General features: G+C 44.5%; 2 protein-coding genes across 4 annotated transcripts in view; both read left to right on the top strand.

Moving 5' to 3' along the window:
• Window positions 1–3,815, top strand: part of WDR49 (WD repeat domain 49) — a 93,546-nt gene extending 89,731 nt beyond the window's left edge. For both annotated transcript variants that reach the window (XM_083441989.1, XM_083441988.1), the window contains 2 exons: window positions 682–853; window positions 3,448–3,815. In XM_083441989.1, the coding sequence (XP_083298115.1) occupies window positions 682–827 (146 nt within the window). In that variant the 3' untranslated portion in view covers window positions 828–853; window positions 3,448–3,815. The remainder of the gene's footprint in view (window positions 1–681; window positions 854–3,447) is intronic.
• Window positions 3,816–3,892: 77 nt separating this feature from the next.
• The window catches only part of SERPINI2 (serpin family I member 2), a 41,947-nt gene continuing 22,269 nt past the window's right edge, over window positions 3,893–23,570 (top strand). Inside the window, exons 1-4 of one of the 2 annotated variants that reach the window (XM_083442335.1) lie at window positions 3,893–4,981; window positions 9,421–9,713; window positions 21,072–21,299; window positions 22,512–22,706. In XM_083442335.1, coding sequence (XP_083298461.1) covers window positions 4,953–4,981; window positions 9,421–9,713; window positions 21,072–21,299; window positions 22,512–22,706 — 745 coding nt within the window. In that variant the 5' untranslated portion in view covers window positions 3,893–4,952. Of the gene's footprint in view, window positions 4,982–5,454; window positions 5,564–9,420; window positions 9,714–21,071; window positions 21,300–22,511; window positions 22,707–23,570 lie in introns of those variants that run through there. The other variant, XM_083442336.1, reaches the window with a different exon arrangement.

Raw genomic sequence — 23,570 nt, forward strand, 5'->3', positions numbered from 1 at the left:
CCACTGAGCCACTTTTGCTTGCTGATCGGCGGTTCGAATCCATGCAGTGGGGCGAGCTCCCGTTGCTCTGTCCCAGCTTCTGCCAACCTAGCAGTTTGAAAACACATCAGGCAAGTACATAAGTAGGTACCACTACTACGGGAAGGTAAACGTCATGTGATGCGCTCTGGCACTCATCACAGTCCTCCGTGCACCAGAAACGGTTTAGTCATGCTGGCCATATGACCCAGAAAGCTGTCTGTGGACAAACGCCGGCTCCCTCGGCCTGAAGCGAGATGAACACCACAACCCCATAGTCGCCTTTGACTGGACTTAACCATCCAGGGGTCCATCCCCCTCTTTTTTACCTTTAATTCTACATGAATGGATTTTTATGTGAGTGGTATTATTTGCCAGCTGGATACATGCAACTTAACAGTTGTCATTCCCCAGCATTTTGGAGCTTATGTGAACACAGAAAGGCCTTAACATGTTTAAACAAATGGGGTTTTTGTTTCTTAATTGCTATAGGATGACGACTTACCAATAAATAGGCTGTGTTTTGCATTGCTTTCTTCCTCTCATTCATTTTCATATTCACCACAAGTCTTCTCTTTTCCTCTCTCTCTCTCTTAAAATAAAGATGAACCGGTCCAGTCGTAATGGGGTTATTTATTAATTTCCTTTATTTTCGTCCTGTAGCCCTGAAAGCTGCATTTGATGAAAAGAACTTATTCCCCAAAGAAATTCTGGACCGTGAAAAAAAATCAAGGCAGCTGCATGAGGAAATGTGCAACAGAGGCAGGATAACAAACGAGAGAAAGCAAGGGAAGTTGAAAGGAAAATGAATCAAGCTTTGCTTCAAAAAAAGGAGGTAGGTATGAAGGATGCCACCTGGTGATGACATGAGGCAAGCGTTGGCCCGCTGGGGGAAGGAGACTGGGGGAAGAGACTAAAGACAGCTTCTGAGATGATAAAGGGGTTGGGTAGGTAATTCCTCTAAAGAAAGTCTACAGACCCTGCGTGTGAGAGAGCTTTCCTAGATAAAAGATAGGGAACAACAAAATTCCCTTGGAAATCATGGATTTGTCCTCCAAGGAAGCCCCCACTGTTTGCTATGCAATTGCTTTGCCAAGGAACTGAAAACTGAAAACTGAGACACAGTGCTTGGCTTCTTGCTGGACCTTGGTCTTCCTCATCTGTCAAATGGAGCCAACATCCCCTGTTAATGCCGAATTCCTTAACCATATAAACTTCCACCCTCCCTCCGTGTGTGTGTGTGTGAGAGAGAGAGAGAGAGAGAGAGAATATATTTGACTTGCTTTATAGTCTATGGCAGCCTTCCTCAAACTCGGCCCTCCAGATATTTTTGGCCTACAACTCCCATGATCCCTAGCTAGCAGGACCAGTGGTCTATGGCTTGCTTGCCTGCTTTTGTCACCTGGAGCCATCTACCAGTCCCGGTTTTCCGCTTGCGGGTGGCGCTGTGGGTTAAACCACAGAGCCTAGGAAATGCCGATCAGAAGGTCGGTGGTTCGAATCCCCGCGACGGGGTGATCTCCCGTTGCTCAGTCCCAGCTCCTGCCAACCTAGCAGTTCAAAAGCACGTCAAAGTGCAAAAAGATAAATAGGTACCACTCCGGCGGGAAGGTCAACGGCGTTTCCGTGTGCTGCTCTGGTTCGCCAGAAGCGGCTTAGTCATGCTGGCCACATGACCCGGAAGCTGTACACTGGCTCCCTCGGCCAATAAAGCGAGATGAGTGCCGCAACCCCAGAGTCGGCCACGACTGGACCTAATGGTCAGGGGTCCTTTAAAAAAAATTGGATTGTGTCGACCTTGTCATGCAAGCTATGCCGCTGGACTTTGATCGCTGCCCCTCCCACTCATACACTGGAGTGTGTCCCTGTGAAATGCCAGAGGATCTGCCAGGGGTGTTAAGCTTAGACGCCCTCCCCTTGTTGTTAAGAGCGGGGCTATTTTCAGCTGTAACTCAGTTCTAGTACCTCTCAGGTGGGCACCATTGCTATTATAAGGGAACAAAGGGGGTTTCATGGTGAGTTCCAGCACCTCTTTTTCGAGAAAAATAGCACTGGTTCGGAGTACACAGCTTGTGTCCTGTGCAGTCACAGAATGTCCTGTTCTCTTTTAAAAAGAACTTTGCCTTTTACACCCAATAAATAATACATTGTACATAATCTCGGCTCCAGTACATTGATATTACATTTTGTTAGGTTATAATATATCATATTACAATGCTTTCTTGCAAAACCCTTGCTTCTGTCTCGCAAATTGGATGGAAACAGTTGACCCAGATCACCCTCTCCTCCTTTTCTCTGCTCCAGTTCTTTAAACTTCACCAAAAGAATTAGCTGTAAACTAATTCTGATGCTGATACTTTTTTTGTTCTTAAAAGCCTTTCTGGTTCCCCACTCCCTTTAATATCTTAATGCATCCTTGATCATTTGTGTGGTTTTGCTCTCTCCACTGCATGCTTATTAATGGTTTACATTTGCTTGATAATGGGGCCTCTGAAGGGATGTAGCCAGACATCCTCACTAGGGCCATGGCTCAGTGATAGAGCAGGTCCCTGGTTCAATTCCCGGCATCTTCAGGTTGGGCCGGGAGAGTTACAGACCTGAAACCCTGAAGAGACACTGCCAGTCAGTGCAGACAATACTGAGATAGATGGACCGATGGTCTGACGGGGTACAAGGCAGCTTCCTGTGTTCCTGAGGTAAAGTCACCTTTTTCTGGTTGGGGCTTTGAAGAATGGAGAATCAATGGAACCAATGCGTCAGATGCTGATGGTGGTTGCTCGTGAGTAACCAGGCAGGACTCCGACCTGTCTTTTACAGGTTTTATTGTGCAAACTAGATAGATAGATAGATAATTTATTACGGTCGGAGACCAATTGTGCAAGCTATTTACAGTGTACATCTACAAAGTTCATGTCCGTCTTAGTCACTTGCAGAATCCGGGAGTGGCCCCTTCCAGCTTCTCCTTCAACATAAGAACTTTGGCACCCCAAACCTCCTCCTCCCCTCCTTGCGTTTCACGCCTCTGCACAAGCTGGGTGACGGAAGTGGCTTGTGTCCCTCCTAGGCAGCCTGGCGAGGTGAGGCGCTGGGGTTCTCAGCAACATCCTCGAGCCCTTTCCTCGCTTGGCTGTCCCCTTCCCTCTCTTCTCCACTGGAGGTGTGAGTTTTCCCACCGCTGGAAGAGGAACTGCTCCTCAGGGGTTTCAGAGGCTCTCTGTATCCCAAAGGCCTCCCTGCCTCCCTCCCCTGTTCCGATGGCAGTCCCCTGACGCAATGGAACCAGTGGATCTGTTCTGAGTATGACTAACACTGGATAGAAGTTGTATAAACTAAATAAACTTGACTATGCTTCACCTAAGTGGAAACAAGGAGTCTTTGTGTTGTACAAACCTATTCACTTCATTCTCAATATTTCTTTTCCTTTGCTAGAGCAAGGTTTTGCACAGCATTGCTAGACCCTAGAAGAGAAATGGTGTGAGGAACAGTTAACCAAATCAAAGGACGACAAGAAGCTTCAAAATCCGAATTCAGAATGAAAAAGTGCATTTGTGTCATACAGTCAGAATATAAGTTTTGCTTCTTTTCTTACATTTATTATGGATTAAAGGTTTGTCTGCTTTTTGAGATGAAGCAAAAAAAAAAATTATGAAAAAATGTCAGCACTGCAGGCCTGAATCTTCTGCCTGCCATGTACTTGTGATTTGTTTATGTACTTGAGAAAAAACAGACAAGAACTGGAAGCCATTTCCTTTATTGAAGAAGATTGTCTTAATAGCAATTCATTAAAGATATTTATGCAGTCCTCTGCTCATGTAATGAATATTTAACCATTCTGAAAACAAAGGTTCAGAAATCTAAAGTTATTGCTCCTCTAGGTGAGGTTGATTTCACACGATCGTTTGTTTTTGCCCAATCCAAATTCCAAATAGGGCAGGAGTGGCGAACCCCCATCCTGGGGACCTGATCAGCCCCTAAGTCTTTTTTGGGGGTGGGGGGTTTGCTAAGACTTCACAAACTTTGGTGGCAACAGCAAAAGGACAAATCAATGTTAAGTAGGCACAGCACTGATTAGGGATGGGCAAATATGTCAATTTCAGTTTCCAAATCATTCAATTCTTCATATTTCTGCTTGCTATCTGGTAAGCCCAACACCACCATGGGGAGGACTCTGCATCCTCTAGAAGGGCCCACTGGGGATGTCCACTGAGAGCACTTTGACCAGGGCCTCCTGAAACCAGATACTGGCCCTGGACTTGGAATAAGACTTCTGCATTTCATTAAGGCCTCCACCCGTCGTTCCGCTTATGCTCTGTTCAAACCAGGACTGAGTGCTTTCAGTAAAAATAGATTCCGATGCTGAATGCTGTCTCAAACTTAAGCCCTCAAGGACTCTGGTCAATTGCTACATGTAGCCTTTCCTTCTTAAACAGCCCTGCATCATTTCTGCCTGTTTCAAAATGTATCTATGCATATGTCCATAAGGATATACACAATTAAACCATTCAGCCAGCCGAGCGCTCACTGGACAGGTGGATATGACCATTTATGTCCCAGCGTTCACTAGGGGAGCAATTTGTATAAATAACTTTTCCAGCCAATAACACCCAAGGTAAAGCAGCAACAAATTGGACTGGATTCTGGGGCTCCTCGTGAGATTTGCGGTCGTTGTTTCCATTCTGCTGGAACGCTTACAAACGGCCTGATGTTCGAGCCTCTTGCAAAGCGAGCTGCTTGGTTTATCTAACAGTGCAGCACTTTGGGAAGAAAAGCAGCCTTTCATAACACATTCGGTGACCACCTGTTACGTGCCCGCCTCATTAATCAAGCGGCTTTCCCCAATAAATGTTGCCATGTAAACGCCCTTGGCCTTCTCCTCGATCTTTGCATTACTCGACAGCCTACGCTGGATGCACAGACCTTCTGCAAATCGCTGAATGGTGAATATTATGCTGCCGTTTTCCAGGTACGTGCCTTTTATATGCCCTGATAAAGTTATTAAAAAGTGGAGGGGGAAGATGGCACAATAGTGGCAGCTATGAATGCAAAGCTCAAGTGACTTATAAGCCCTACCTTTCGTTGCCATGTCATTTTCCTTTCTTTCACCGTGGTTACAGGGAGTATTTCTGTGGGGCTTGCGCTTTGCTCTTTGCACTAAGTTTGCAGCAGAAAGTGATCCTGCTCCAGAAGAGTTCACACAAGTCCATTTCTAAATAAGTAATGATGTTGTTTCAGCTCGTGCTGAAATATCCTGCCTTTGGTAGCTCTGCTGGAGGCATCTACATGGCTTCCCCAGTACTGAAATATGAAGAAGCAAAGCAGGGACTGAATTAGTTCATCCATGCAGGACAAGTGATTCATGGACACAGTGTCCCTCCCTCTCTTCACTTGGGACTTTGCCTTCTCTTTTGGCTTGTGGAGAAGGGCTGGCCCTCCAAAGGCTGGTAGACTCCATCAACCCAAGCCAGCATGGTCAGAAGGTAGGGCTAATGGGGAGTTGAATCCAACAACATCTGGTGGGCCTCAGCTTCCCTATCCCTGCTGTAATGTGAGTACGAGGAACAATGAAAACCTCCCACGGGTTTAGGAAACTGGCTTATTGACCCAACCAGTATAAAGCATTATTCCCAATATGTTTTGAACTGTAAGACTAGCTCCAAAATGAGCTCCTTACACTTGCTGGGGCAGCTGGCATTGCTCAAAATGTGTTACGATTTTGGACCAATAAACCAGTTTCCTGCACTTGTTGGATCCTCAGTTGTTTCTGCTTTGCGGTGCGGTTGATTATCCGGCGGCCCTCCAGATGTTGCCATGGATGATGTAAGTTGTAGTTCAGCAACATCTGGAGGGCTGAAGGCTCCCCATACCTGCCTTATGGATTGCCGGACTTTGCAACTTTAATTGTGCAGAGAAGAAGAAAAATAGGTTCGAGAATCGATTAGATATGTCAGATGGGAAAAACCACAGCTGGCGATTATTTTCTCCTTGTTTGCCATACTTAAAGATACAGGAGAACTCTTAGGGCCAAGGCATTCATTTAATTTGGCTAGCTGTTTTTTTTTAAAAAAATCTTTTTGTTAGCCACCCCGAAATTGGAGGATGGACAGAATATTAAAGTTTTGTATTGATAAAGAAACTTGTAAAGAGAGCTAGCATGGTTTAGTGGTTAAAGCATTGGGCTAGGACCTGGGAGACCAGGGTTCAAATCCCCTCTCAGCCATAAAGCTCATCTGGTATCCTTGGATTTGTTGGTGTTGTTGTTGTTTAGTCGTTTAGTCGTGTCCGACTCTTCATGACCCCATGGACAGAGCACGCCAGGCACTTCTGTCTCTCACTGCCTCCCGCAGTTTAGCCAAACTCATGCTGGTAGCTTCGAGAACACTATCCAACCATCTCGTCCTCTGTCGTCCCCTTCTCCTTGTGCCCTCCATCTTTCCCAACATCAGGGTCTTTTCCAGGGAGTCTTCTCTTCTCATGAGGTGGCCAAAGTACTGGAGCCTCAGCTTCACGATCTGTCCTTCCAGTGAGCACTCAGGGCTGATTTCCTTCAGAATGGATAGGTTTGATCTTCTTGCAGTCCATGGGACTCTCAAGAGTCTCCTCCGGATGCAATAAATAAATAAATATTAATACCCTGCCCTTTAAGCATGGCTTAAAGAAAATATTTGGGAGACAGCCTTAAAGAAAAAAAATGTGACACTATGTTTTGTGCTTCACCTCTCCTCTCCTGCCACTTTACATCAAACTGTACCCAAAGCTGCTTCTCCACTTCTCCATCACCCCTGCCAATGTTCAGAGGAGAATTTTCAAGTGCAAATGTACATATTTTAGTCCTAGTATAGCTCTTCTCCACCCTGCATAACACGCACATTCATTATACAACTGATCAATGCTACAGGAGGGCTGTCTTCTTCTTCTTCTTCTTCTTCTTCTTCTTCTTCTTCTTCTTCTTCTTCATCTGCCCACTCGCCTACTCCCCAAACAGCTTGACTGACCCTAAACACAGGTTGTGCTGGGATGTCGGTTTCATTAACGCCGGGAAGCAGACCTCACATTACGGATGTGCCAAATGGCTCTGCAGCTGCATCCATTATTTACCACGAAACCATTAATTACCAGTGGCAAAACAGCACTGCTGATCATTGATGCCAGGAACTCCAGCACGGTAATTTCCATCAGTGGAAAAGAAAATTAAGTTATGTTGGGAGTGTCTAAAATGGCCATTCAGAATAAATATTGCTGGCGGCTTGCAACTGCAGACATCGTCCCTGCATGAGGATATTAAAATGTCTCCATCACCTTTTTAACATGGCGTAGGAGTCTGTATTCGCTCTGCCTTTCAAATGGATCTTTGATTTATGGGTGCGATAAAGGCGCTGGTGATATAGCATAAGGGGGAAAAGGCTTTACTTTGTCAGAGAAACTGCATTTGTGGAAGGAAGGTGGCTGTTCCTTTGGAACTGAATATTGTCCACTGAGCGGAATCTTAAAAGTCCAGTTCTAAATGAGTTTATGTGGGATGTGATACATAGGTAGCAGTCAAATACAACATTCCTTGTTTTCCTAGAGTGGACATGCAGGGGGATGTTTGATTCAGCCAGTCGGAACTTCCTGTTTCCTCCTGGGCTGAGACATACTTCCTCTTGCATGTGACTAGACGTGGGCATGACCTTACCTGTCCAGGTAACAAAAAGGACAAGGCACACAGCCATCTCTCTCTCTTTGACTTCCTCCTTCGTTGGACCAGCAGCTTTATGGCTAGAGATGTTCTGTTGGCTTTCAGATGACAAAGGGACTATCTCCATATGGGATAGACCTACATGTATATACTTTGTAACTAAGTCTGCCTTCAGGGATCCAACTGTGAACTGATGATGTGAGTAAACTTCTTTTATATACTTTAAACAAGATTGTGGCGTGTTCATTCCTTTAAGAGGGATATAAGGGGACTTACCAGGAATCTAATAGTAAGAGGCTTAAACAAGCCTGCAGTTTACTCATAAGGAAGTCCTGTGTAGTTTAGAACAGGGGTTGAGAACCTCAGACTCAGAGGCCAAATGCTCCCCTTCAGGCCTCTCTTACCTGGAACTCTCTGCAAGCCACAGCCCTCGCTGCTCCTGCTTTGGACCCCAAGCATTTTTGCCTGGCTGGAACAGGTCCTTGAACTCTGCCAATACCTCTTGCTTGTTTGGATAGAGTGGGTGAGTGGGTGTTGAAAGCAGCCTACTGTACAAAGGTAACACTTACAAGTGGAAAGAGGTTTGTTGCTTGCAGGCTTTCCATAGGCATCTGGCTGGCTACTGTGATAACGGGGTGCTGTAGTAGATGGACTTTTGGCCGGATCCAACAGGGCTCTTCTTATGTTCCTATCCACCACAACCCCAAGAGCTGTGTATATGGTCATAACCCCACTAGTGCATATCAGAAGGTTGGCAGTTTGAATCCCCATGACGGAGTGAGCTCCCGTTGTTCTGTCCCAGCTGCTGCCAACCTAGCAGTTCAAAAGCAGTTCAGATAAATAGCTACCGCTGTGGTGGGAAGTTAAACGACGTTCCTGTGCACTCTGGCTTCCGTCACGGTGTTCTGTTGCGCCAATATCGGTTTAGTCATGCTGGCCACATGACCCAGAAAGCTGCCTGTGGACAAACGCCAGCTCCCTTGGCCTGAAGCGAGATGAGCGCCGCAGCCCCATAGTCGCCTTTGACTGGACTTAACTGTCCAGGGGTCCTTTACCTTAAAGGTAAAGGTAAAGGTACCCCTGCCCGTACGGGCCAGTCTTGACAGACTCTAGGGTTGTGCGCTCATCTCACTCTATAGGCCGGGAGCCGCAGACACTTCTGGGTCACGTGGCCAGCATGACGAAGCTGCATCTGGCGAGCCAGCGCAGCACACGGAACGCCGTTTACCTTCCCTATTTATCTACTTGCACCTGGGGGTGCTTTCGAACTGCTAGGTTGGCAGGCGCTGGGACCGAGCGACGGGAGCGCACCCCACCGCGGGGATTCGAACCGCCGACCTTTCGATCGGCAAGTCCTAGGCGCTGAGGCTTTTACCCACAGCGCCACCCGCGTCCCTTGCTTGTCATATGTTATGACAGGGTGTTTTATTCCCCTCTCATTGCTCATCCTTTTACACTTGCTTACATTGAATGTAATATGTCTTGCGTTTGCAAATACACTACAATTCCTTCCTTCCTCCTCTAGTCCCCTGAAGACAGCAGAATGGCTAGTTCTTCCAAAAGGGAGGGTGTACTCTGAAAATAGCAGTCTCTTGTATGAGGTTATTCTAGAAACAAAATCTAAGTGAAGATTTCATTGTGTTAGGGAGGGGGGAGGATAATTCCTAAACGGGAATGGAAGCAATTTAACTATGCATTATTAAACTTCCTTTCCAACCATTCAACAGCTCAAGGAGCTACCGAGCATTCTGCAGTACAATGAGGAGAGCTCTACTTCCGAGCCTTCTCCTTGCTGTCACCGGAATCCACCTCACCAGAAGCCATACCTCCCAACCTGTGGCTGAAAGCACCGCACGGTTGGCAGTGGATTTGTCCCGGGTTCTTTCTGTCTCCCAGAAAAATAAGAACATTCTGTATTCTCCACTTGGAGTTTTGTTGGCCCTCGGGACAATCCACTTAGGAGCCAAGGGAAAAGCACGCAATGAGATCAGACAACTTCTCAACCTGCAAGGAAATGATGGTGAGTATCCGCACCAGCCTTCTCAAACCTGGTGCTCCCTTTTCCCTCCACCTCCTGTTTTAGACTGCAACTTTCATCAGACCCAGCCAGTGTAGCCATCCAATGTTTGCAATCAGAATGATCTGGCAAGCTATCTGCTCTTCTTGAGTTTTGCTAAGTTGCATGGTAACAGTTAAATCACTTTTGTTTTTTACGTTGGGTTTTGTATTTGTAAGCAAACGGAGGGGGGAAGTGGGATGTAAATGCAATAATAATAAATGGAATAATAAATAAACATTGGTGTATGCACAGAGACAAATAGGTTATTTTTAAAAATATTATATACTACTTCTGACCAAACTGCGGGAGGCAGTGGAAGACAGGAGTGTCTGGCGTGCTCTGGTCCATGGGGTCACAAAGAGTCGGACATGACTAAACGACTAAACAACAACAATACTACTTGTAGTGAACCACTTTGACTAATTTCGATACAATATGGAAACCAACTATTGACACACAATAAAATCATTTTTTAAAAACCAAAAACCTCCATTCCAATTCCCCTCTGCCTGGTTTTGTATGCCACACCCTTCAATTGTCAGTGAGCATTCTGTGGCTACTGGATAGGCTCAGTCCTCAATGGAGAGGGGTTTGTTTTGTTTTTGCAGAGGTTCCTCCTCAATCATTTTGTCCTTCAAACCTTGAAGTTCTGCCCTGCTTGCTGCCCATCTGGTGATAGCTCTTTCTTGTGCCTGAATGGTGTTGTTTCGGCTACGAAAAGATCCACGTTCAGAGAAATCATTCCCTTGCCTCCCAGAAAGAACATACAGTGGTACCTCAGGTTAAGTACTTAATTCGTTCCAGAGGTCCGTACTTAACCTGAAACTGTTCTTAACTTGAAGCACCACTTTAGCTAATGGGGCCTCCTGCTGCTGCCACGCCACCGGAGCACGATTTCTGTTCTCATCCTGAAGCAAAGTTCTTAACCTGAAGCACTATTTCTGGGTTAGCAGAGTCTGTAACCTGAAGTGTATGTAACCTGAAGCGTATGTAACCTGAGGTACCACCATAGTGGCAAAGTCAGTCTGGCTCCATTCACTAGTCAGTGTGGGAGCAATTATTCCAATACTCATTTTCCTCTTCCCTTCTTATTCCTTTTGCATCTTATTTATTAGATTGTGAGCATGTGTGCAGGGATGCCCTCATCTTTTAATATGTGCACAGTGCTTAGAAAAAATAAGGTGTTTTCAAATCCCAAGTGTTTCAAATCCCAAGGCCTTTTCAAATCCCAAGTGTTCTGCAAGAGTATGTTCATCCATAGAAACGTAGATATCACCGAAGTTCTCTGAGGTTTCTTACTGTGAGTGACTTGCACATTGGGGAGGTATAAGCCCTACCTCTTGTCTGTTGGCATGCAACATGACATTTTGCTTTCTGTATCTTGTGCAAACAAATGCAAACAAAGCAAACATTGCCTCCTATGAAGCTAAAAGGTCTGATAACTGAAGGCTGCTTTCAAATGCAAGGTCTAAGAAAATGTAATAACTGGATATAATTGTATGTATCTCAAATGCAGTTTGGGCAAAATGAAATCTACAAATCAACCCCAGTGTGCAAGGAACACATTTGCCATAGCTTAGTTTACATTTTTTTTAAAAAAATAATCCTTTGACATCTATGGCAAATAATTTAAAAAACAAAACCTAAAGACAGATGGGCATCTTTGCGGCGTTTCTTTTAGCCCTTTCACTGAAGATGTAAATCCACCCATTCAAGCAGATGATTGCCTACTATTATGGTTCATTTTCCCCCCTTTAGAAAACCCATTATGAAATAAACCCTCTTTCCTCTAAATTCCTCCAAATGCCTTGCTATCAATCACGGACACAAAAGGAAGGTCTCTGGAACGTCTATGCAGTACATGCAATCACACGATCTAGTGATGGAACGGGCTTAATGCTTGATTGGCTTCACACTGCTGTTTGTGTAAAAATGCCGCTCTTCGAGATATAAAGAGGGGCATGAAAGAGATCTTGGCCATGGTACCCATTTATTCTTTTCAGCAATTATCCTCCACCTCTGTCCTCTTCCCTCTCATTCGCTCTCTCAGTGAGGAGGAGGAGTGACAACCATCTTCTGCTTTACTGGTCAGATTGGGTGTCTCTGGTGAGCGGTTGTCTTCTATATATATTGGAGCTCCAGCAGGTACACAGGCATGCCAGCTGCCAATGTCAGGCATGGTTGTTGTTCTTTAGTCTTTTAGTCATGTCCGACTCTTCATGACCCCATGGACCAGAGCACGCCAGGCACTCCTGTCTTCCACTGCCTCCCGCAGTTTGGTCAAACTCATGCTGGTAACTTTGAGAACACTGTCCAACCATCGCGTCCTCTGTCGTCCCCTTCTCCTTGTGCCCTCAATCTTTCCCAACACCAGGGTCTTTTCTAGGGAGTCTTCTCTTCTCATGATGTGGCGAAAGTACTGGAGCCTCAGCTTCAGGATCTGTCCTTTCAGTGAGCACTCAGGGCTGATTTCCTTCAGAATGGATAGGTTTGAACTTCTTGCAATCCACAGGACTCTCAAGAGTCTCCTCCAGCACCATAATTCAAAAGCATCCATTCTTCGGCAATCAGCCCTCTTTATGGTCCAGCTCTCACTTCCATATATCACTACTGGGAAAACCATAGCTTTAACTATGCAGACCTTTGTTGGCCAGGTGATGTTGCTGCTTTTTAAGATGCTGTCTAGGTTTGTCATTGCTTTTCTCCCAAGAAGCAGGCATATTTTAATTTCGTGACTGCTGTCACCATCTGCAGTGATCATGGAGCCCAAGAAAGTAGGCAGTGATCCATGAAGGAGGTCAGGCATGGTAGGCTACATCAAAAGTATGTGTCCCTGTTTCCACACCTCAGTGAGTCTGCACATGTCGGATGACTAATCCATTCCACCTCCTCTACCATGTAGATGGTGTATGTTATGTATTCAGTGGTCTGTGTTTGCCTGAGCTTAAGTCTGGACTAAGGATTCTGAGCTCCTGTGTTCTGATTCGATACATGATGTCCAGTCACAGAACATTTCAGGAATTGGGCCTCTGCCATTGGCCCTTGACCTCTGAGTCGTAATTTGCAGCTTGGAAGTTCAGACAGCCAATCACACTGGGAGTGGGAGTGGCCCAGGCTTTCAGGAATGTATATAAGCAGTTGCTTTGCACCTATTTCCCAGTTATGTAGTTCAATGAAGGTTCTTGCCATTATCGTTGTGTCTTGCCCCGTGGGAACCCACCTACACTTCAGTGTAAACATATGAGACGGGTGTTCTATGTTGACCTGATCATTCAGATACTCAACCATGGACATTTCTCTCTTTCACACGTATGAGTCTTTCACACAAACAACAATTTTCATTGAATGCCTAGGCTATCATCTGCATAGTGGAGAGAATGAGTATCCTGTTGATTTACAAAGGCCCAGTAAATAGATTGTGTGAACTTACCCTGTTTATCATTGTGGGATATTTAAAATGCACTCAAACCAACAATTTGTGTCTTGCTAGATAGGCACATGATAGGAGCTGAAGCTCATGGAGTTTTCCTGTAAGTTTGCTAGAGAGAACACTGTGAGAAACACTCTCACTGTGCCGTGATAGGGGGAGGGCGTAGCCATAAATATTCTCTTACCTGCCTGGGCACATTCTCCTTTTCAGAGGCTAAGTCTAAGGTCCAATTCTCAGATTCCATCTTAAGCTAGACTTAAGTATGTCTCCATAACTGAATTACCATTTTAAGCCTGCCTGAACAAAGCTGCTGTTTTATTCTTCAGCAAGTATTTTGGATGAGAAAATGTTATCTTTACCTTTTACAAGATTGTAAAAACCACGGAGAGACCTGGTCTGAACAGAGACATTGGATTCTTATCTCATTATACTTGATAAAGCTATTTTTAGCCATCTCACCCCTTGCTTTTTCCTCTAAGAGCAATTGCAGTTGTTAACAGTCGTCAACAGGTTTACCACACCTATCAGCCAATCACCCATTCCCACCACCCTTCTGAGTAATACCCCTCCCCACCCTCTCACTATATATAAGGGTCTGGTGACTTCTGTTTCAGTGTATCTGAAGAAGTGTGCATGCACATGAAAGCTCATACCAATAACTAACTTAGTTGGTCTCTAAGGTGCTACAGGAAGTAATTTTAAAATTTTGCTTTATCTAATAAATATATCCTCTCCTAACATTTATTCACATCCCAGCAATCATCCTATACTGGGGTATCCCAGGTGTAAATGTAAGTCACCCAGACATGATTAATAATCTGTATATTTCTTTTCCCAGTTTCCTGATCTGTAGCCAGACTATCTTCCTCTATCACATCATTCTTCACAAATGACTAAATATGTCTTTTAGCAGCTCAAACATAGCTTTATTATAAGGATTCCAGAAATAAATAAATCATTGTCACCTAGCAGAGAAAAATGGAAAACTGAATGCCCCAGGTCAGTGGATAGCTTGATGAATGTGTTGGCCATGTATGTGGTAGCTATGAAAAGGGCAAAATTCTTGTTAAGGATAATTAGCAAAGAGATTGAAAATAAAACTGCCAATATTAGAATGCCATCATACAAATCTATGGTGAGACGGTGCTTAGAACTTGTGTCTTTCTGGTCATCTCACCTCAAGAAGGATATTGCAGAGCTGGAAAAGGGCAACCATCATGCTCAAAGTGTTGGAGCAAACCTTTGACGCTTTTTGGTTAAGGAAGAAAACATCAATACATGGGGGGGGGGCGACGTGATTGGGGTTGTCAATAATATGCCTGATGTGGAGAAAATGGATAGAAAAACGTTTTCCTCCCTCAATTATAATACAAAATCTTGGGGCCGTCCAATGAAGCTGAACTTTGGAAGATTCATGACAGAAAAAATAAAGTTCACTCAGTGTGCAAACAGTGGAGTTTTCTCCCACAAGAGGCTGTGATTGTCATAGACTTGGATGGCTTTAAAAGAGAATAAAGGCAATCAATGGTTATTAGTCATGATGACTGTGTTCTGTTTCCACTGTGGGAGACATTATGCATCTGAATACCACTTGCTACGAACGGCAAGCGGGATTAGTGCTGTTTCACCCAGGTCCTGCTTTTGAGCTTCCCATAGGCATCGTACCTACGGGACCGCCTTTCCCGGTATGCCCCACGGAGGACCTTAAGGTCCATAAACAGCAACACCTCAGAGGTCCCAGGCCCTAAGGAAGTTAGATTAGCCTCAACCAGAGCCAGGGCTTTTTCAACACGGGATCTGATTTCTTTCCGCAGGCCCTGTAGGACAGAGTTGTTCCACCTGGCCTTTGGCTTGGAGTTAATTTGATTCCCTCCCCCTCTTTCTTTTTCCTTTCTCCTCCTGTGATGAGGCTGCATTTTAATTTTAATTGTTTTAAGGTTTTAATGTTGTATTTTAATCTTGTTTTTAAGTTGTATTCATTCAACTGTTTTTATTATTGGTTGTTAGCTGCCCTGAGCCCGGCCTTGGCTGGGGAGGGCGGGAAATAAATAAATAAATAAATAAATAATATTATTAGCTGGTCTTCCTACCCAAAAATCAGCTTTAAAAGTCCCCAGACCTATTTGCCTGAAATCCAGCAGTTTTCTTATCCAGAGGCAACCTCCTTCACATCTGCTCTTTTCAGAACAATGGTCCATAAAACACATGGGGAGATTAAGCGGTTTGCTCATCACCCACCCCAAAACTGTAATAGCTGTCCTTGTAGAGAAATCAGTTATCCTTCTGAAATCTGGCAGGATTCATGCTCTCAGAAGGGGCAACCATGCCTGCAAATTCCATCCAGTTTGGCCATACTAAAAATAGCCATAGCTAAAGTTAAGTCCAGGGGTGGGGTGGGGTGAATCACGTCTTCCAACATAAAACCCCAAGGACCAACTTGTCTGCAATCTGGCAGTCTAGAGGCTACCATGCTTCAAAATTACACACATTTTTGTTCAATTTTTTAAAAAATAGTTTTCGTTCATGTTTATTTCCTTATATGAGATGCAGCAGAGGAAATGAGGCAAGCCTGGACCCCTGAAGTCAATTGAGGAGCCTCTAAATTGCTGGGTTAGGTTGTTTTAAGGAGCACCAAATTAGAGTCTGAACCAAACTTTGTGCATCTCCACCATATAAGGTTTCAATTGTCTCCTTGTTAATAAAAGGTTGGTGATTATACCTCAAGTGCACATTTCACCACTAGAAGAAAAACCCAAATAGGAAACCCATAAATCACTTTAAAAGGGGCATGTGACTTTAAGAGGGGAGAAGGTTCATTAGAGTACATATAAGTTGTTCATGAAGGAAAGATCAGGATAGCTAACACATGAAGTATTTTTTTGAAAGCTTCAGTATCTTCTGTAACACCAGTTCTGAAAATTGTGCAGAGAGTCGTTTTGAAAGATAAATTCATATGTCATCAGAACAGCGCTTGGATGCTTTCAGCTCACTCTTAAATTCAACAGATCTTGCTTTCTCCTTATTTAAGCTTATTTTAATCCCTGCTGGAGCTCCCGGGACTTTCTATTGCTTTAGAAATGCAACATCTGACTTGCTAGATGGCAACATGAAGTGATATTAGGAGGAATGTGAAATAATGCACTTTATCAGCCTTGTTCTTACGCAGCCACCGTGGTATTAAATGAACAACCTGTGGCATGAAATGAGGATAATTCAGATTCAGTACCAGGGGGTCTGTCATCAGAGAATAGGAATGCTTGCCTGTTGACAAGCTGCTGTCCCTCTCTCTGGTCTCAACTGTAGCCCAGGGCCCATTCTGCCTCTTGCTGCCTCTATGGGGTTTCTGTTGTGATGCCATCAGAACAATACTGTACTTTGGGGCAGAAGTCCAATGTCCTGCTCACCAGAATGAGTGGGAGGGGACCACAATGCATCAGGCATGACTTATCACATTTTAAAGCAATAGAGATGACCATCATAAAAGAAACCCTATAAGACCTGCACCGCTGTGTTTCTCTTATATTTTACTGGTCTATTGCTGCTGCCATCAGCTTCCCCACACTTCTTACTCCAGCAATAAGTATGACTATAGCTCAGTTGGCAGAGCATCAGACTCTTAAGGTTATGGGTTCGACCCCCATCTTGTGCAAAAGATTCCTGCATTGACCCTTGTTGTCCCTTCCAATGCTACAATTCTTTGATTCTCTGATATGTGCTATTAGGACAGCAGTGCTGAAAAACCATTCCTTTGTTAGACCACTCCAGTGGTCAGTTAATTATAGGAAAGGATGGTAGTCAGTTGATACTTAAATGAAGCCTGGTCTTTACTGAGCTTTCATTGTGATTTGTTTGTGAGGAGGTTATAAGGGAATGAATATTCATTCTGAAATGATTGCAGGGTATTTGCACATCTTCCTGTAAATAATCCGTTCACTCCACATTCTGAGGTGCATTTTCCTATCATCTTCCTAACTGCAACTAACTTGTTTTTAAGTGGATTTGTTACGCCAAGGCGACAGAGCTCTCCCTTGAATTTTGCAAACCTATATTTCTGCTGTGCTCTTGAATCCCTCCTGCAAAATACTGACAGTCTGGAGGCAATCTGACTTCTGAGAAAACATGCATAGGGTTGCGCTCTGCAAGCTTCCAATACTTTCTCATCCAAGTAATCTAACCCTGAGAGCATTGTCCTTGGAACTTTTCACCACTCAAGCGATGCAGAAGTTCTTATAATCTGCTTGCCGCATGGCTGGAGCCTTGGCTGCAAACTGAGCAAAAGAAAAACTACAAGTGGCAAGATGGCATAGCCATAACAATGCTATGTGAGCGTGCATGCACAGTACATTTTAAATAAAAGTAAAGGTAAAGGGACCCCTGACCATTAGGCCTAGCCGTGACCGACTCTGGGGTTACGGCGCTCATCTTGCTTCATTGGCCGAGGGAGCTGGCATACAGCTTCCGGGTCATGTGGCCAGGATGACTAAGCTGCTTCTGGCGAACCAGAGCAGCACATGGAAACGCCGTTTACCTTCCCGCTGGAGCGGTACCTATTTATCTACTTGCAATTTGACGTGCTTTTGAACTGCTAGGTTGGCAGGAGCAGGGACCGAGCAACGGGAGCTCACCCCATTGTGGGGATTCGAACCGCCGACCTTCTGATCAGCAAGTCCTAGGCTCTGTGGTTTAACCCACAGTGCCACCTGCGTCCCTGCATTTTAAATAAAAACCATTAAGTGCATTACAGCTTTTAAAACCTAGCATATGGGTAGATGGCATCAAAGACCAGGCATCGGATCCCCATACCCCAACCCATGCAAATAAGAGACCAATTTGGCTGGGTTTTGGGTCAAAACAGGCCACAACTTTATTGAATACAGATGAAGAGTCTCTTCCTTTAAATTCCTAGGAGTTTATCTCCGAGACCTTACTTGGAAAATAAATACAACCCAGGTGGTTAAGAAAGCCCAACAGAGACTCCATATCCTCAGAATATTGCGGAAGAATGATGTCAATCAACATTTGATGATCTCCTTCTACCGGTCAACAATAGAAAGTGTCCTTTTATACTGCATCATGGTGTGGTACGCTGGTTTGACATCAACTGATAGGAAGTGCCTACAGAGGGTGGGGAATACAGCACAAGATACTATGGGCTGTCCCGTGAATCCACTGGATGAAATAGCAGAAGAACGTTGCCTCTGGAGAGTGAGGAAAATTCTCAGGGATGATTCACACCCTGGCCGGCACTTTCTTGATCTCCTGCCCTCAGGCAGAAGATATAGAAGCATGATTAGTCGCACCAACAGGGTAAAGAACAGCTTCTATCCGTTGGCTGTTAGGCTGCTGAATGAAAAGATAACAACAGGGCAACTGACTTTGGGTTTGGTGGGTGTGCGTCAGTAAGTGAGGGGAATTAAGACTAAGAGAGCTGAGTGGAGGGTGTTTGTGTAATCTCACTGTATACAAGTTGTATTTCAATTTCAATCAATGAAAGAGGTTTGGCTTGGGCATGGGGCAATCAAAATACTTCTGGCCTGCCCACCGGAATTGATGCGTGGTCAGTCCAGATAGGGGTTCCTAAGACTTACATCAAATAGGTGACCCCTGCAGGGACCACCGTCTGGGGGAGTGCCCTTGGCCCTGGCCCCGCCTAGACATGCACACATGGCCACTCCCCCCATAACACTTTAAAGGGAAACCCCAGCGTTTGGAGGGGCAGGCAGAGACTACAACCTCCCCTCCACTCAAAACAAGACTCCTGGAACTGGCATCCTTCAAGGATACATTCAGGAAGTTTGAATCGGGGAAAATTTAAGGGGCGCTTGTTAAATCTGCAAGGGCTAGATTTCTGCAGTAAAAAGAAGGAAACATTCAAGACTATTAAGAGGAGAAAATGCTGATGCGCCTTCAATAATGGAACGATTCCCGAGGATATGGCCAGTAGCTTTTATGTCCAAGTTGATGCATTTTATTAGAGGGCATGAAGATAGACAGCAAAGTAGCATGGTTGTTAAAAACTGTGCACTAGGATGATAAATAATTTGATGGCGTTGACCCATATGCTAGGTTTTAAAAACTGTAATGCACTTTAAAATTATTATTAGAAATGCACTATGCATGCATACACAGCATTGTTATGGGGTAGCTGTGCCGTCTTGCTACTCAAAGATTTCCTTTACCTCAGTTAGGGCCAAGGATCCGGCCATGCGGCAAGGAGATGATAAAAATGTCTGCACCACTTGTGGCTTGGCAGATGGCTTCTGAACTGGGTCACTCTCGCCACCTGTCTAGACTGTGTCACTGGCAGAGTTGGCCTGGTTTATAGCCAATTCATTAATTACATGGTGATCCTTCCCCTCCCCTCCCAAAGGAGCTCAAGGTGATACACATGGCTGCCCCCCTGCCATCTCAGCAAACCAGTCAGGTAGGTTAGGCTGAAAGATGGTTCCTGGTTCCAACCAGAGCCACCCAGTGTGGCTCATGGCTGGAAAGGAATTGAACGTGGGCTTCCCTTCTCCTAGACCAACCTTCTTCAAACCAGTGCCAGCCTTCGTCAACATGGCCAGTGGCTGATGGGATATGTAGTCTAACAGCAACCGGAGGGCAGGGGAAAATAAATGAATGAATGACTCTTGTTGTCGTTTAGTCGTTTAGTCTTGTCCGACGCTTCGTGACCCCATGGCCAGAGCACGCCAGGCACTCCTGTCTTCCACTGCCTCCCACAGTTTGGTCAAACTCATGCTGGTAACTTTGAGAACACTGTCCAACCATCTCGTCCTCTATCATCCCCTTCTCCTTGTGCCCTCCATCTTTCCCAAGACTCTTTTCTAGGGAGTCTTCTCTTCTCATGTGGTGGCCAAAGTATTGGTGCCTCAGCTTCAGGATCTATCCTTCCAGTGAGCACTCAGGGCTGATTTCCTTCAGAATGGATAGGTTTGATCTTCTTGCAGTCCATGGGACTCTCCAAGATTCTCCTCCAGCACCATAATTCAAAAGCATAAATTCTTCGGTGATCATCCTTCTTTATGGTCCAGCTCTCACTTCCATACATCACTACTGGGAAAACCATATGGGAAATTAGAATTAGAAATTTATTTGTCATTGTCCGTATATACACAGTATACACAACAACGAAAATCAAACACCCACCCAAAGACCGGCTTCACATACACATTTGCATGTACCTCCAACACTCTCATCCCATTCAAACATAATCTATAAAACATACATAATCCAGAATATAACATGACCTATTAAAAGCATAACATGACCTAAACCCTATCTCATTCCTTCCTACTCCCTGCTTGCTATTTCTTACAACTGGCCCTGAGATCATTATTTAGTGCAATCAGAGCAAATGAATTACTAGCCAGTCCTTATTTTCCTTGGAGTAATGTTGGAGGGTTGGCACCTGTTGGCACCACCCATTTCTGCCTCGAGCGCCACATGCCACTGGCTTGCGGCCTCTGGGTGATTGCCTAAGAGGTAATGTGGCCCTCAATCTGAGAAAGTTTCCCCATTCCTGCTCTGCACCATTCTGTCTCTCAGATCAATGCTAACTTAATAGATAGGGATTGTTGGACCAACCCGTCTGTTGTTTTTATCAAGGCTTTGCTCTCATTTTGCCTGAGTGGCTGGCTCATTTAAAAGCAAATTCAGTTCTCGGGAGAGGTGATTCTGCCATTCCCCATTCTTACTCTTTCTTTGCTCCAGGTATAATAGCATTTGTGTTGTGTCTCTTCATCTTTGCTGCAGACTTACCTTAGGGAGTACCTCGGCCAGGAAGCGGGGATTATGAACGCATGTCTGTATTGGATAACTACCCTATTACACAGCTGGTTTGTGTTCTTCAAATGAAGATGTTAACTCTTAACACTTATTTTCTTCAGGTGAAGCCTTCAAGCCGCTTCAGACACTGTTCTCCGTCCCCTCAGAAGGAAAGGCATTTACATTTAATCTTGCCAATGCCCTCTACCTTCAAGAAGGATTCATGGTGAAAGAACAGTATCTCCATAGCAACAAGGAATTCTTTCAGACAGCTGTAAAGCTGGTGAATTTCCAAGATACGAAAGCATCCGCAGAGGCCATAAGTACTTGGGTAGAAAACAAAACAGATGGTAAAAAAAAAAAGCTCCCTGCCCCTTTCTTGCATGGGTTTGCTTCCCAGTGCATGCTGGTTAGGCCTCGTTGCTTTTTTCAAAGGGCAGAGCTCGTGGGGACAACCATTAGGTGGATTGAGGCAAATGCCTCAGGTGGCAAAAAGTGGGTGGCCGCAGCAGCGCCCAGAGACATTGAGCCCCTGTCCATTCCCCTCTTTTGTCACACATACCCCAAGCTAGCTTGCTCTCCTCAGCTGTACTGGAGGTGGAGGACACTATCCCCATTGCCAGTGCTGAAGGAAGGTGCAGCTGGGGGAGGCGCCATTTTGTTATTTGCCTCAGGCGGAAAAATGCCTTGGGCTAGCCCTGGAGTTAAAGGCACATTCACATGAATAAAAGAGGAAAAAATATTGGGAAATTCTGTGCACACAGTACAATTTAAGACTGTTCAAATTATCCTCCTTTAAAAAGATATTTTAGCTCCAAAATTCAGCCCAGCTTTGTATGCTCATTTCACTAATGTAATCTGACATTTTGCATATAAGCCATAATAGTAACCAAGGAGACCTAATGAGTACCGCACTTATGATCCCTAAACTTCAGGTTTGTTCTATGCATTATGCCTTTAAATTTATGTTTTATATGTATAGATGGAATTATTTTTGTGTCACGGTGTACCAATTAAATGCATAATTTCTTTATGAAAAGATATTTTAGTTCCACCTCCACAGTGAATGCTATAAAGCTAAAAATATGGGAATTGTCCTCTTAGGAAATTTTGCTAGTCTTAAGGAAATTACTTTAAATTCTTACAAAAACCCCTACTGATGTATTACCAAGCAACACCCACCAAACTGGTCTTAAATTTCATTTCAACTCCCCCCAAAATATATTTTTCCAAATATATTAATTTTGATTACACCAGCAAACAAACATAATACATAAATAAAGCCTATCAAAAGTGATATTAACATGGACAGAGGTAAGAGCTGTTTGACAGTGGAGCAGACTCCAATGAGAGGTGGTGGACTTTCCTTCCTTGGGTGGATGGCCATCTGTCATGTATGATCTAGCTGAGATCCCTGCATAGCAGAGGGTTGGACTAGATGACCCTTGGGTCCCAACTCTACAGTTCTGAGATTCTACGCTATTGTTCTTATTTTATCTTAATTTGCATCCTGGCCAATTAGAGAAACAGCTAGACACAACTGACAGTCTCTTTCTGCGCAGGTAAAATCAGGAACCTCGTGGCAAGTGGAGACCTTGGTCCCTTGACTAGACTTTTGCTGGTGAATGCCCTTTTCTTCAAAGGGGACTGGAAGCAGACGTTCAAAGCAGAGGACACCATTTTGATGCCTTTCACTAAAAGTGACGGTTCCGTGACTGAGATACCGATGATGCACCTTCAGCTCACGGCAAAGCTTGGTAATTCAGACATCCCACTTGGTTTCACATGCATATACAGTGGTACCTCGGGTTACAGATGCTTCAGGTTACAGACACTTCAGGTGACAGACTCCGCTAACCCAGAAATAGTACCTCGGGTTAAGAACTTCAGGATGAGAACAGAAATGGAGCAGCGGCAGCGGGAGGCCCCATTAGCTAAAGTGGTGCTTCAGGTTAAGAACAGTTTCAGGTTAAGAACGGACCTCCGGAACGAATTAAGTTCTTAACCCGAGGTACCATTGTATATGAGTTTGTATGAATGGATGTGTAGATCAGTCCATTTCTGCTCCGGGTCGATTTCTCATGTGTTTATTCCTAAGTCTGTTCCATATCATTTCCTCACCATGGTGTGATTCTTAAAACAAACAACCGATCTGTACAAAAATAATATCTAAACTCCTACTTAACTATGTATTTTAGCACAAAATATGTATTCAATATCATTTTACCCTAAGATAGACATTTTATAAATGCATTCTGGTACGCTTTTGGAGACAAGAATTGCATCACAAAATTTTAGAGAAGTGCTAAATCTGAAGGTTAATTATATTCCAGTCTGTTTATCAGATCAGCCAATTACCGTATTTGTCTGTCTATAAGACGCCCAAATTTGGGGACTCAAATTTAAGAAATTTGGGGGAGATGGCACAGAGTTGTGACCTTTTTTTGGGGGGGGAAGGATTACGCAGGGTTGTTTAGCTTTTTTTAGAGGGGATTGCTGAAAATCGCTCACCCGCACACATTGCGAAATCCGCCTCCTGTCTGTCCCATTGCCAACAGAAGCTGCCAATCGCCTGCCTGCCCATTGACACAGCAACCAATAACACACACAATAGCCACTGA

Source organism: Podarcis tiliguerta (genome assembly GCF_965153285.1).
Source record: "Podarcis tiliguerta genome assembly, chromosome: 5".
In the NCBI taxonomy this organism is placed as follows: domain Eukaryota; kingdom Metazoa; phylum Chordata; class Lepidosauria; order Squamata; family Lacertidae; genus Podarcis; species Podarcis tiliguerta.